The sequence below is a fragment of the Globicephala melas genome, chromosome 21 (assembly GCF_963455315.2).
Source record: "Globicephala melas chromosome 21, mGloMel1.2, whole genome shotgun sequence".
Lineage (NCBI taxonomy): Eukaryota > Metazoa > Chordata > Mammalia > Artiodactyla > Delphinidae > Globicephala > Globicephala melas.
Genome location: NC_083334.1, coordinates 30,048,034 through 30,063,103, shown reverse-complemented (window position 1 = coordinate 30,063,103; position 15,070 = coordinate 30,048,034). Strand labels below are relative to the sequence as shown.

The window sequence follows — 15,070 nt, the reverse complement described above, 5'->3', positions numbered from 1 at the left end:
CTCACCCACCCACGGACAGACGATCAGAGTTAGGAAAACACACAACCTACTTCAGTATTTCACATGGTTTTTATTACAAAACAAGCGACAAAACAGTTTTAGAAAATTATTTTTTGCTACATACCAAGTAGGAGATCGCTTAAAATGAGAAGCGTAAGAGTTTCCATGCACTCAGCTCAGCCTACAAGTGCATTTCACAGCTGAAACATACTGGTTCAAAACACAGAATCATGCTACATCTTGGGGAGCAGCGGGGGAAGGGGTCAAACAATATGTTTTTGGGCCAAATAATCTCTTTATTGAAACTCTACCAAGCATGAGTGACTGTAATTCACTACTGCAGGCAGTAACAGAGAGAAGAAGGGACCAAGGGAAAAAAGTGACATTGGTAGAAAAGATGTAATAAGTCTGTCCGTTTCTGACATGTTCAAACTTTATAAACAAAGCTGATTTGGGAAACTCAGTTTCCAAAACTCTGCTACTTCCTTATGCCTATTTATCTGGTTAACAGTGAAAACAAACATATCAAATCCCACTGCCCAACTACTGAATCTGCCACTTATTTATTGGATCCTTTCAGACCATATCAGAGCACAGTGACATTCAGGGGAAAAAAATAAAACAACAAACCACCTTCTGCTTCAAGTGAACTATGAAGTTGGACTCTTTCTCATGGGAGCTCAGCATTCTATTCAGAAACAGATGTGTAACTCTGCAATTTTCACCTGAGATCGCTTTACCTGATGGACACCTTAGTACGAACTGTCATCTCACAGAATGCAAAAGGCCAAACTACGTTCACCAGCCATCAGCTGACCCTGAGCAAGCAATTCCTTAACTTTCAAGAACAGTGGACAATAATAGTTCACCTATGGGGAGACACCTGAAGCTGTTACACACAGTGGGTCAAGACCATGTCAAAAGTCTTATGAAGACAGCACAACTCAGAGAACGTTTTTATTCCACACACACAAAAAAATGCAGTACCTTTTTTGGTTCCTGTTTTTAAAAAAAACAAACAGATTTATTCCAGAGCCTATGCACTTAACTACTAATCGATATTGCATCCCCTCCTTGTTTTTTCCATTTGGTTCCATTTTTCACATTTGAAACCAAATGCTTTGGTCGTATATGCACCATCTTTGGCTCACATGTGTAGTGACATTAAAAGGTGTGATGTGAAATTAAGCAGAAGCTAAGAAATATGAACACGAAAGGAATTCTGAAATAAGATTTGGCAATGAGAATGCCTCTAAGCTTCATTGAAGATAATTATATTTATCTGGTGTTGGAACTACATTAACAACACTCTAACTTGGAATTCCCAAGTATCTGCCAACTAGAATCCTTGTTTCCCCTCTATTATGATAATATAATCTGGATTTATAAGTATGTTTAATTTAATACATTCTCAAAATAAACCTTACTGAATAAGAAACAGATCAGCTTACCATAATGGCCAATTAATTTAGCAGTAGTAATCGAGCAGAGAGTTGATTTAAAAGAGGAAGAAATGGGTAGATTTTCACAAGTTAAACACCAGGAGATGACACCTTTCCATGAGTCAGGGAATGTTTACAGAGATCTCAAAAGGTCCTAATTTATCTTTGTTAGTTCCATATCTCTGTGCACTTTCTTTCACCTAGCCAAAGAATTTTCTTGAGGAAAATCTGAAGATGAAACCTGAGACAAAGAACTTTAAGAATTCGTAATGGCTTCTTGAAACCAGGCTACTTGAAGTATGTTATCACCTTGATCGCTCATAAATAAATAATCTCCAAACCAGGGATTTCTAAGGACAAAAGTATACAGGAGGCTGCAGAAAAGAGGGGAAAAAGAGAGAGAGAGAGAAATCTAGAGTAGATTTCCTTTTTTATGTCAGGACCACTAGGGCAAACAATTTAAGTGAAAGTTATCTCCAAAGAAGTACGGTCAAGAAAAGTTCTCAACCTGACACAGTCTTCAAGGAAACTACACTGCCCGAAACAAACAGAAGATTTCCCTCAAGCCACTAAGGATTTTCTGATCACAGTCTCCTCCTCTACTCGTTAATTCTTAATTTAAAGACAAAATTAACTGATCTAGCTGATAAAGAGTTCTAGATAGAACTGAGTTAAGCTCCCTCCCTTTAGGGAACCTTGGTAGCAGTTCACCACATAAGCTGGACAGATAATTTCTCCCAGGGACCCTGGAAATAGGATCTCTTGTCAAATGGAAGAAGGTACATCCTAAAATACGGGATGGGAAATACAATCTATGCTCTTCTACCTGGGAAATCTCTAACCAGCAATGCATAGGCTGTAAATCAATGTTTCTCTGCACAGTTTCTATTTTATTAAAGATATAAATATCTCTCAAGATGATCTTTGTTATCTCCTCACTGTTATGAACGTAGGACCTCGTCAGACGACAAGATTTCATCATGCAAGTACAGACACGAGGCATCACCCAAAGGGCAACACAAAGAACAGAAAGAAAGCAAACCTGCCAAGGTATACAATATACAGCACTTCAAATCAGACTACTGTCGGCCCACGAAAGAAGAGCTGAGAGGCAAGAACCCAAGATCATCTGTCTTTGCGAAAAGAGACCTTTTCTTCTGTCTGGAAAACATGGATCAAAAATTTTTAGCTGGATGAACTCAACACCATCTCTTCCCAGCACCTGCTTTAAAGCAACTCTCAAACTCTAAAATACAGATGTGATGTATCACACAAGTGAATTATCATACACTCATCAACCCTCCACACATTCCAAGTAACGCCGTATCAAGGGCAATGTCTGTTCTGTTCTCAGCACTGAACACTGATAAACCTATCCTAAGGGCCTGACACAGCAACAGGGTGGGCAGGTCTGTCTCTCACAGCGACAGTATTTGGGGTGAAAGAACATCTCAAAGAGAACAGAGTAATTCCCGAAACTGGCTGATGCACTGGGGTAGGGAGTGCATTCTCCCATTCCTTACAAGAAGTCCCTATTTCTTCCCCTATGGAGGTCCCCTGGAGGTTGGGGGAATCTGCCCTGGTCGACATTCAGGGCCCCCCCACGACCAGCGCCCAGATTTTAACACCTCCCCTCAGAATGTATCCCGGCCAAGCTGGAGCCTGGGTGTCCCCCACTGCTTCCCCCAGTTTCAGTTGGGTGAGTTCCCACCCTCCTACTTCACAGTCAAACTTCAGCCAATGAACAGCAATAGGATAAAACCAGATGACTGGCCTCAAGGTTCTGCACCTGGCCTGAAAACAAAGGGAAGAAACTAATAAGACAAGGACAAGGAACAAAAACTTGGTTAGGGATGAAATTGGATTTCCAACCTCCGCTCACCAGGTGGACCATGGAAGAGTCAAGGTAAGAGGCACCCTGCTCTCCACTGAGCAAGCCTACAGGTCTAACCTGGTGACTTTCCCGAATTAAAAACACTGCATTGATTTTAAAAAAAAAAAAAAAACAGCTGGATGCTCCCCTCCCCCAAGAGAGCTCCACAGGGATGTGAGTGCCAGGAAGGCCTCCGACTGTCCTCCAGCAGGTGGAGAAACTGAGTCACGGCCCCTTGGACATCTGAGTCCTCCCCTTCCCTCCTGGGCACTGCGCCTCATCACACATCAGAGGTCCGTATGTTTTCATCATCGAGGTTGAACACAAATGGCTTCTCCTTGGGGTGCTGGGGCTCCGATCTGTGCCTTATCCGGGAGCTGGGCAGCACCCCAGAAGTACTGCTCTCCCCAAGTCGAGGCATGAAGAAAGAGTCCTCAGGAGTCTCTTCAGTGGGCAGCAGCTTTTCCCCAGCCTGGGGGACAGGTGTCCAGGGCTGCCAGGAGGAAGCCACGGAGGGGGCTTTGCAGAGGGCCCTTCTCTCCTCCAGAGGCGGCCGCCCTCTGCACAAGACAGAGTTGGGCCCCCCTGAGAGCCTGGAGCTTCCAGAGCGGGTCAGAGAAATGGATCGAGAAAAGGACATTTCCTACAAAAATAAAAGGCGGGAAAAAGAGGAAAGTAAGCGTTTTCCTGACAATGTTTATCCCAAGGTCCCAGGAAGAGGACCCCCTCCAGGATCACCACCCTCACAGGCCCAGAGACACGCGTCTACAGAAATTAAATATGGCCAGCGGCATTCACCCCAGAAGTGTCAAGGTCTGCCTGGCAGGGAGATGTGCAGGACACATCGGAAGCTCTGGTTCTCTATCCAACCCTACCTCACTTCCTCCAACTACTGAAAAAAACAAAAAATAAAAATCTGTACCCAAACCAGTCAAAAGAGAAAAACAAGCAAGACAGCCCGGGGCTTCAACTGCATCTGGGCACCGGGCTGCTTCCCTACATCACCAAATAAAACCCACCCACTCGGGACAACTCCTCACGAGCTTGACAGTGACTGTGAACAGGAAGGAAGTGACTTACTCTGGGGTGGCACTTGAGGGCCTGGACAGCTGCCCCGATCTCCTTAATCCAGCTGTGCATGTCTTCTGGACTGTCTGCCTGCAAAACACCCACCACACTTACAGAGACACGTCTGGCGCTGTGATTTCAGCTTTCACGCCTGTGACTCAATTCTAAGTTCGTAAAATCACACCATTAGAGCTGGAAGGGATCTCAGAGACCATCCAGGCCGGTGGCTTTCGGACTTCTGAGGACATTTTTTTCCCCAGAAAAATCATATTTGTCACCCCATAAATAAAAGGGCTCAAAGTGGGGCAGAGATCGTGACAGAGGGAGAGCTTAGAGGCCCATCCCTACTGAAGTCCCTCACCCCCTCTGGAACACAATCGGCCTGGCCTCACCCCTGTTTTACAGAAAAGGAAAATGAAGCCCAGAAAGCCAGAGCCCAAGGTTTAGGGCTGGTCTAGATTCCAGTTCTTCTGACACCCAGTGCAGTCATCCTTCTACCACAGCTATCCCAACAAATGATCCCACTTTCAGCTCCAGTCCCATTAAAACCAAATCCTCCCAGACAGGTGGTTTCTCCAGGAATAGGGCTTCTCTCAAAGCACAAGTGATCTGGGTCTGTCCTGAGTCCCATCCAGGCCTCAAGAGTTGCTAGACTTGCAGCACCAAGCTCACCAACATGCAGGGAGGGCACAGCCGAGGCCTTAAAAAGTTCCTCCCTCAGAAATACCGAGCAACCCCAGAAGGGGGCAGCAGCGGCTCTGTGAAGAAAGAGGAAAATCAGAAGCCAAGCCACAGTAGGTAGAGCCCTGGGAATTCTCAGTGCTTTCCAGCTTTACAGGAGCTGAATCCAAGTGAACCTGGCAAACATTTACTGAGGCCTTACTCAGGGTGACACGTGACATCAGGTACCAGGCACACAGATGGGACCAAGACTGAATGAAACCTTGACCTCCAGAAACGTTTTATTAGTTAACCTCTCTCTGTCGCCCTGCACCTTCCCCAATAGAGCCACCCAAAATTACCGGCGTGCATTTGCATGCCCGTGCATACATGAATGCAAACATCACACACACTGGCCTGCAAAATTCTCCACATATACCCCTCACTCTCCCCATCCCTAGGATGATGCTTTCCCTTTGCATTATATCAAGGTAATACTTGACCAGTCTTTTTAAAACCCTCAAATTTGCATGCTTACCCCATCCTGTCCCCAAACCAACCCTCCCTGGTTAGGTGTGTGCAGGACACTTACAAGGGGAACAGTTTCACACCCTGGCACGCTGGGCCAAAGAGAGGCAGCAACGGTGCCCCTGGAGAAGACCCCTCTCACGCACCATAGCTGCAAATTCACCTGCCCTCTCTCTTCCCTGGACTTTTCTTTTCCCAGTTACCTGACAACCTGGTGGTTTCCCAGAAAGAGAAATCCATCCCTAGTCTAAAAAGATAACCAGGACACGGTCTCCAAGATTCTTCCAGAAGGTATTTTACTGATAGCAGGGCTAGCTAACCTGTTCCACAAGTAGAACTATTGGGAAAAATTAAATGAACTCATTTAGGTAAGGCAGTTTGAAAGAGCCTAATACACAGAAAGGGCTTCATATTAGTCATTATCGTTGTTGTTGTTATTATTATATGAGGGACACAGATGAAGCCTTAAATTCCAGTATTATAAATATGTTTGCTGCCTTCTCCCTACAACTTTTTAATTTCATTTTCTTCATACTCAAACTGTGGATAATTCTTACCTAAAGGATCAAATTGTTGGGATCAAGGAAGGTAACATACTTTTTCTTAATATGCTTGTTTATCAGCCCCATAAAATGGTTTACAGACAGGAGGGTGACCAGGTCTTCACTGCCTACCTGTTTTCTATTGTATTCTTTTCAGCCTTCTTAAGGATTTCTGTACACATGTCTATATTTCTTGAAGTCTCTCAGATTCCTTGGGTTGTTTGAAAAGATATTAATAATTATTTCTATTATAAATAACATTATCCATAAATGCTAATGTCTATTTCTACAGCTAGGAAATTTAAAGTAAAACTGTATTATATCTCAATTCACCTTAGTTGTATTGCTTTTCTCTGGATAAAGTGACCAATTATACATTGCATTTTCCAATCTCAGTTTCAAAAGAATACTTTGCTAATTAAAAAAGTTTTCAACTGTAAGCAGAATAATATTACAGCATGCTTTTTTTTTTTTTTTGCGGTACACGGGCCTCTCACTGTTGCAGCCTCTCCTGCTGTGGAGCACAGGCTCCGGACGCGCAGGCTCAGCGGCCATGGCCCACGGGCCCAGCCGCTCTGCGGCATGCGGGATCCTCCCGGACTGGGGCACGAACCCACGTCCCCTGCATTGGCAGGCAGACCCTCAACCACTGCACCACCAGGGAAGCCCCAGCATGCTTCTTAATTTATGTAGAAAGTCATATTCAAATTCTTAATTACTTCACTAGTCAATTACATTATAGAGATGACCCTGGAAACAAAAAGTAATGTAGAAGACAGCAAGTTGCAACTCTGGGGGGTGCGTTATATGGAAAGAGCCTCTGCATGTAAATTATCGTCATTGTCAAGTAAATTAAAATAATATGAGCAAAAGATAATTAAAGGCAACTTCTGTAAAAAAAGTAATAATAATAAGATAACGTATTTGGGGGAGAAGAAAGGCTATTTTGAATTGGAATGAGATGGTGGCAATTAAATTGTCCATCAGCAGAATAGCATTTCTTACAGATTTTCCTTCTAGGGGAACAGAAGTTGATTTGGTGGGGAAATGTGAGAAGACAGAGGGAAAGATGGGGATGGGAGCTAAGGGAGAGACAAAGGTCTCCCGCATCACACAGGAGATGGAACGTTCCCATTAACCAGACTGCAAGACCCCCATGATGACAGTCCAATAGTCAGTTTCCAGGGCTTTTTAAGCTACTTTTAGTCCTTTTATCACCAGAGCAAAAAACGCCCCACCCACAAGCCACAGACCACCTATCTGACTGTCCTTTGAGATAGTCAACAAACACTCACTCCTTCTCTAGGAGCAATCACTCAACCAACCTAGGTGTGCTCACCCCAGCTCCACTTAGCAAGGAATCCTGAATCAGAGAACACTGGGAATCACCTGACTTAACAGCTGGAAACTCAAACACAAGAATCCAGATCCTCTAGAATTCGTTCAGATCATTTCCAATTCTCTAATATAAACAATACTGCTATTCACATCTTCGTGTATAAAGCTTTTTTCATACTTAAGATTCTTCAGCTCCCAGGGAAGTTGCTAAAGAGTATGCATGTTTTTGCGGGGCGGGGGGGGGGCGGCCCACAGCACATGGCATGTGGGATCTTAGTTCCTGGGATCGAACCCACGCCCCCTGCACTGGAAGTGCAGAGTCTTAACCACTGGATCGCCGGGAAAAGTCCCAGAGTATCCACGCTTTTAAGGCTCTTCTTATATATGGCCAGAGTGATGTCTAGTCAATAATATAGATTTCATTTAAACATATATATGTATGTATGTATATTACATGCACCCTTGTTAGAATTAAATATTACAGTTAAAAAACTTTTTTTTATTTTTTGGCCACAGTGCGAGCTTGCAGGATCTTAGTTCCCCAACCAGGGAGGGAACCTGGGCCCACGGCAGTGAAAGCGTGGAGTCCTAACCACTGGACTGACAGGGAATTCCCTTTTATTTTTTACTTTTTTTTTTGTTTTAAATATTACAATTTTTAAAAAATCTTTGCTAATATGATGGGAAAAACAATTAAATCTCTTTCTTAAAACATTTAGTATTTGAGACGGAAATTGTTTGCTAATTACATTTCTTCCCTAATGCACTAATTCCGTTTAAGGACATTTTTCTGTCAGATAACCTAGGTAATGAACCCAGCCATGAGGATAATAAACAGTAGTAAACATTATTTTAATGTTCACTAATGTTTAAAACATTATTCAAGGGGCTTCCCTGGTGGCGCAGTGGTTAAGAATCCGCCTGCCAATGCAAGGGACACGGGTTCGAGCCCCGGTCTGGGAAGATCCCACATGCGGCGGAGCAACTAAGCCCCTGCACCACAACTACTAAGCCTGCTCTCCAGAGCCCTCGAGCCACAACTACTGAGCCCACGTGCCACAACTACTGAAGCCTGCACGCCTAGAGACCGCGTTCCGCAACAAGAGAAGCCACCGCAACGAGAAGCCCGCGCACCGCAATGAAGAGTGGCCCCCGCGTGCCGCAACTAGAGAAAGCCCATGCACAGCAATGAACACCAAACGCGGCCAAAAATAAATAAATTTATTAAAAAAAAAAAAATATATATATATATATATATATATACTATTCAAAGAGAAAAGCAGATACTGATCCCACACGAGAAGAAATAGGATATTACATTACTGAGATCACAGTTTAAATCTCTATTAGTAGTTTTAAGAACTGGACTCCACTGGCAACAGAAATTAAGTGAAACCTCAAAAATTATATGCAAAAATTACAGTGTATGTGTATACCTATCTTTTATGGAAAGCCTGTGCTTAGCTTTCATCAAACACTCAAAACTATCTTAAAACCACATCACACAGGTAGCTCCATGAACCAGTAAAACACAGAGCTGAAATCCACCCACCCTGTGGTGAATTACTAAGAGACTAGAAAAAAAGCCTTGAAACTCAACAGAACGAGAAGGGAAGTGCCAAGCTTATACCTTCCCCTCTTCCTGGTCTGCTTAAGTGTGTACGTGTCTCTGGTGCTTGGTTCAAAAGGAAAAGTAGGGTTTCCGTCCGTGAGGGCACTTTTTGAGGTGAGAGGAACGAAGGGTATTAAAAGCGTCACTGCAGTCTGTGGTTTCACTGCAGTCAGATGAGCTCTGATTACCTGGTATGAGACCGGTATCATAACATTTGCAATGGTTTCAAGCACTGAGTTCTAACGGGCCATCAATAAAAGGCTTCCCATATGCACCTCTGGTTACTTCCATTGCAGCTGTCCAAAAGCTTTAGGCATCTCCTTCTCAATCTTACTCCCAACCTCTGCAGCCCTCCCTTTCCAACAAGCTAATAACCCCTACCTCTCCCCAAGAACCAATCCCACCTTTAGATACAGCCCTGCCACATATGATCCATTCAGAGAGCAAAACTGACCAATGGATTTTAATGTAAGAGTATGAAAGTTTATTGATACCAGCTTCTGGTTCCACACAGCACCTAAACATTAAGAAACTACGATTTGTCAAGTTTCGGTATAGAATCAAAGAAGATCCACAATTATCTGAAAGAGCTATTAAAATATCCCTTTATTCCAAATACATGTCTCTGCGGGGCCAGATTTTCTTCATACTCTTCCATCAAAACAACATATGGCCACAGACTGAGTGCAGAAGCAGATATGAGAATCCTGCTGTCTTCTAATAAACCAGCCATTAAAGAGATTTGCAAAAATATATTTAAAAAATGCTACTCCTGTTGCTTTTTTGTTTTAGAAAGCGTTATTTTTCATTAAATGTTACTTGTATTAACATAAACGAGTTTATAGTTGTTGTTTTTAAATGAATAAATACATATTCTTAAAGAGTTTTAATCTCTACTCTTCTCCAACCTTCTATTCTGAGTTTTGGTGCTATACACAGATTTGTCCATTTGCTCATTTATTTATTCAGGGGGATGTGAGTGTTCTTGTATCCTAGAAATGTGGGAGCAGATGGCAAAGTAGGACAGAAATGATGATAAGGTCCTGGTCAATGTGCAGACACTCGTGCCAATGATGGATGCAGTGTCTTCTGAACTTTTTTTTTTTTTTTGGTTGACGTTCATGTTTCCCAAATCACTATCTCCAGTCCAAGGCTCTGTTCTAGACTCTTAACCCCAGCATAATCGCTCCCTTCACCCCACATCCAATCAACTCTCAAGTCCTGGAAAGGACTTATCAATAGCTTCAAATGTTTCCACTTTTCTCCATCCATCCAAGTTCAGGCTACCTTTATCTCTCACTGAAACCATTACAACAGCCTTCCAACTGCTCTCCCTGGCTCCTGTCTAACCCTTTTCTTACCTGTCCCCTACACTGCACCAAACAGGACATTCACCGCCAGCATCCCATCAACAGGACCAGGACCGAGGGCTCTCATCTCCACTTTACAGATGAGGAAAACAAGGCTCTTAGGTCACTTGCCCAAGTGGGATTTTTAGGAGGCAGATCTGATTGGGTCACTCCCCTAGCTTAACCTCCAAGGACCCTAACTCCCAGGATGAAATACAAGCTCCTGAACAAGGCCCACAGGCCACAGGCCCTCCATATCAGCTTCCCAGCACCTGTGCCCCTTTCATCTCCAAGCTTTTTTAACCCCTGTTGTTTGCTGTTCCCTCTGCCTGGGCCACTCTTCCGCCAAGGGTTTGGCTTCGGTGTATCTTCCTTCAGGAAACCTCCCTTGACTCCCTGAGACTGGGGGAGGTACCCTTCTTGGGAGTTCCCATGGCAACGACTACTCACTCTAAGGGTAGCCCTTCTCACAGTTTTCTTGTTTTGTTTTTTGTTGTTTTATTCCCCCACTCCCACGAGTGAGGTTGTTTCATACTTGTAACACATTTAGGTTCTTTGGTCATATTCTGCATGCCATGCTAGGATCACCTGACCTCCTAAATGATTTTTTAAATTTGCATATATTAAAGGTTTATGCTCTGTGCTGTGAAATTCGATTTCACACATCTGCCACTGCAGTATCACACAGGACAGTTCCACTGCCCCGAAAGCTCCCCTGCGTTCATCTCTCCAACACGCCCTCCCCACCTCTGCACACTGTTCTAACTGCCTGTTTACCTGACTATCTCCCTCTCGGGTTCAGGATCCGCTCTGTTGAATGCGGGGTCCCCAGGATGAGGCAACGCCCCATCTGTCTAGTCCAAGAACTGGAAACTCTTTTGGTGCACCGACAGCTCAAACATGTCCCTGAATGGCCGTGGAGGCTGCTCTAGGGCCCCAGCAGCACTTTTCCACAGCTCTTCCCAGATGCTTGTCTAAATGAATGGAACACAGATGCCTCAGGCTGCTAGCATGTCTGCTGGGCTCAGGAAAGGGGACCCGCTCAGAAGGACCTGCTGCTCACGAAATGGGTGAGGGTCGACCTCACGAAAGGGAAGGTGTTGAGTGGGGAGCGCGCGGGGAACCCTGAGAAGCTTTGGTCGGGGAGCCCCACATTTCAACCAACACACTCCATGGCAGTCTTGGCGCTCGACGGGCACCATCACCGTGAGGCTGCAGGAATCAAGGCACGCTCTGTGGACGGCTAGGCAGGCTGCAGCGAGGACTTGGCCTTGAAAGTCTAGGCCAGGCTAGAGGCTAGAAATCTGCCTTTCTAGCTCCTATGATTTGAGAAGGAGTTGGGAGAACTCCAAGGCTGTGGGTGGAGGGGAGATGCTTCTGAGAGCTGAACCGTCGGAGTCCAAACAATCGCTTTCTCTGTGCAGCTGGCTGTGCACCTGGTACCCGCACAGGGCCCTCTGTGCTTTTGTCCTTCCGCACACAGTGCTGTCCACACATAGACGGGGCTTATAAACACCCTCCAAGGGAGAAGTGAAACCACTGACCAGTTCCCCTTTTCTCTGCTGAGCTGGCGCCCAGCAGCTACGAGCAGCTGGTACAAACTCACATTCCCCAGTGTAGCGGCTCAACCCGTTCTTATTATTTTACGGTTGGGAAGCTTTTGGCAAACATCCTGTTTAGAATAAAATGGGAGTCGGACTGACTATCGGGGGCTAAATTTACCACCTAGAAACTTCGAACAAAATAAAAGAGAAAGCAAAGGGAAAGGCAGGCCTACAAGCACACCACCCACAGAGAAGGAACGTCAGCGTCTTCTGGCAGCGAGCTTTTTACCTGCACGTAGAAGGTCCTGGAGCTGGTTATTATTTCAAACAGGTTGTCCCTCATCAGCAGATCGCTAGACAGAGAAAGAGATAGAAAGTTACCAGGCATGCTGGTCACCCACTGAGGACTTGATTCACCCTGAGGCAGGTACCCATGCCCCCACCCTGAAAGTTACCAGGCATGCTGGTCACCCACTGAGGACTTGATTCACCCTGAGGCAGGTACCCGTGCCCCCTACCCTAAAAAGGGGATCCACAGGCCATTCCTCCTGCTGCCCTGCCTCAGAAGGCATTACAGGGTTTCCTACAGCTTCACTTCCTGGAGGGTCTCAAGTGGTTTAACCATCCCCATGGATCCCCCTCCCCAGTACACACCACCACCAGTTCTAACAGGACAAAGCTCCTTGGCCTCCAAAACCTCTTGCCTCACATGCACCACACCCCACACTGTCTAGAACTGTGTGTTTCTTCAGTGGCTCAGATGTACTGATAAAAAGTGCTTGGTGAGAAGCACTGTTTCAAGTGTTTTTATCTGAGGGTCAAGTAGATGAAAATTTTATTGGTTTTATATATATACACAAGCACACACTGTTCTGTCCATTATGCTCCATTAAATATATATTTTATATACATATATATTATTAAGAGATGGACATAGAACAGTATATTTGTAAGACAAAAAACAGTATATTCATTTCAGGTGTACAACATGATTTGATATTTGTATACACTGCAAATGATCACTGTCTCGTACGTAACACTCAAATTTTATTTCTCGTGATGAGATTGTAGCTTTTAAGCTCTACTCTCTTAGCAACTTTCAAATATAGAATACAGTGCTATCAACCACAGTCACCGTGCTGCACATGGCATCCCCAGGACTTACTGATTTGATAACTGGAGGTTTGTATCTTTCGACCCCCTTCACCCATTTCGGCCACTACCCACCCTCCGCCTCTGACAACCACCAATCTGTTGTGTTATTTTTTTGTTTGTTTATTTGTTTTTTTTGCGGTACGCGGGCCTCTCACTGTTGTGGCCTCTCCCGTTGTGGAGCACAGGCTCCGGACGCGCAGGCTCAGCGGCCATGGCTCAGGGGCCTAGCCGCTCCACGGCATGTGGGATCTTCCCAGACCGGGGCACGAACCCGTGTCCCCTGCATCGGCAGGTGGACTCTCAACCACTACGCCACCAGGGAAGCCCTTCTTTGTGTTTTTTAATGTGTTATTTCATCCAATCTTCCCAACAATCCAATGAGGCAGTAAGACTTTCCCTACTTTATGGATGGGGAAACCCAGGCTCAGAGAGGTTCCATGACTTGTCCACGGCACCGGAGTAAGGAACCGGCAGAGCCAGGATTTGAAACTGGGTCCAACTCCAGAGTCTACGCTCTTAGTTACTCCACTACCAGGTGCCTCTCCTAAGGGACCTGAATCTCTTATTTCCAAAGCCTTTCTCCACCCACACAGCAACTGCATCAGCTTCCCTAAATCCCTGCTCTCAAAAGGGGACTGGATGCTCAAGAGGAAAAAGGGAAGGAGAGAGTAGACCACTGGAAGATGCTTCAAATTGGGTGTGAGGTTTGGAAGAGGGACCCTACTTCCGCAAGGAGGAAGGCGGGAGGAAGGCGAGAGGTAGCTGGTGCTCAGCCACAAACCTCCCATCCCGAAATTATTTACAGGGTGAAATGCCTGCTCTGTGCATCCAGTCACTACGGGGAACATGTAAGGAATGAAAGATCTAATTCCTTCCCCATGAAAGAACATAAAAGAGCAAAACTTTACAGTCAGATGTTAGACTGCGTGTTATATGCCAAGAGTTAGAATAATTCCAAGAAAGGACTAATCACAGGGGGACTTCCCCGGTGGTCCAGTGGTTAAGCCTCTGCACTTCCACTGCAGGGGGGCCCGGGTTTGATTCCTGGTTGAGGAACTAAGATCCTACATGCCATGTGGTGTGGTCAAAAAATTAAAAAAAAAAAAAAGAAAGAAAGAAAGAAAAAGAAAGAAAGGACTGATCACAGGCAGGGCTGGCTTCAGGAATCAGGACTTGGAAGGAAATGGCAGGTGCGCTGCCAGTGACATGGGCACCTGGGCAAAGGAGGAGCATGAGACTAGAGCCCCACATGGGCGGGGACAGCAATCAGGGGTCAGACAGACCTGGGGCCCAATCCTGACTCCACTGGGAAAAGGTACTTTAGGAATATTTTTAAAACTTTGTGAGCCTTTCTACCCCAACTGTAAAATGGAAATCAGAAGCACTCCTCTACCAAGCTTCTTACCGCAAAGATCAGTTATAAGTTATATAAGGCATCTCATAAGTTATATGAGGCACCTGGTACAATGAATGTCACAGAGTGGTCATTTGAAATGCATTTCATTAGCTATTATAATCACTTTCTGAGTATCCGAGTGGAGATGGCTCTTCTTTCTGGATAAGATGGTTTAACCTTTTCAACTATTCATGCACATGCAGCACAATCATGTAATCTACTACAGGGGAGGTAAACGCAAACAGGGAGGAAATCCCCACCCTTTTCATATCTACTTCTCAGGCTACATGTGGCCTTTCAATTCAACTCAAGTCAACAAAACATTAACTGACTACTCAGAGGCCCTAACCCCCGTGACTGGGTTTGGGAGACCCCAGTCTCACAGGCCTGGAACCTGCAGGGCCTCGGCAACTTCCGTCCCCGAGGATCTTCAACTCCCTCAATTCTTTTCCTCGGAGTTCAGTCTGACTCTGGCTCAGGCAAAGTGCAAAGCACTCTTAGGGACGAACATTATCTGGGTTTCCTAAGCTGCCCCAATACACCCATCAACCTGCACGGGCCTC

At 45.2% G+C, this 15,070-nt stretch overlaps 1 protein-coding gene across 7 annotated transcripts in view; it reads right to left on the bottom strand.

The window, feature by feature from the left end:
* Positions 1-55: 55 nt before the first annotated feature.
* Positions 56-15,070, bottom strand: part of PLEKHA2 (pleckstrin homology domain containing A2) — a 57,120-nt gene continuing 42,105 nt past the window's right edge. For all 7 annotated transcript variants that reach the window (XM_030833690.2, XM_030833671.3, XM_030833709.2 and 4 more), the window contains 3 exons: positions 12,246-12,309; positions 4,396-4,473; positions 56-3,958 (listed from right to left, as the gene is read on the bottom strand). In XM_030833690.2, the coding sequence (XP_030689550.1) occupies positions 3,596-3,958; positions 4,396-4,473; positions 12,246-12,309 (505 nt within the window). In that variant the 3' untranslated portion in view covers positions 56-3,595. The remainder of the gene's footprint in view (positions 3,959-4,395; positions 4,474-12,245; positions 12,310-15,070) is intronic.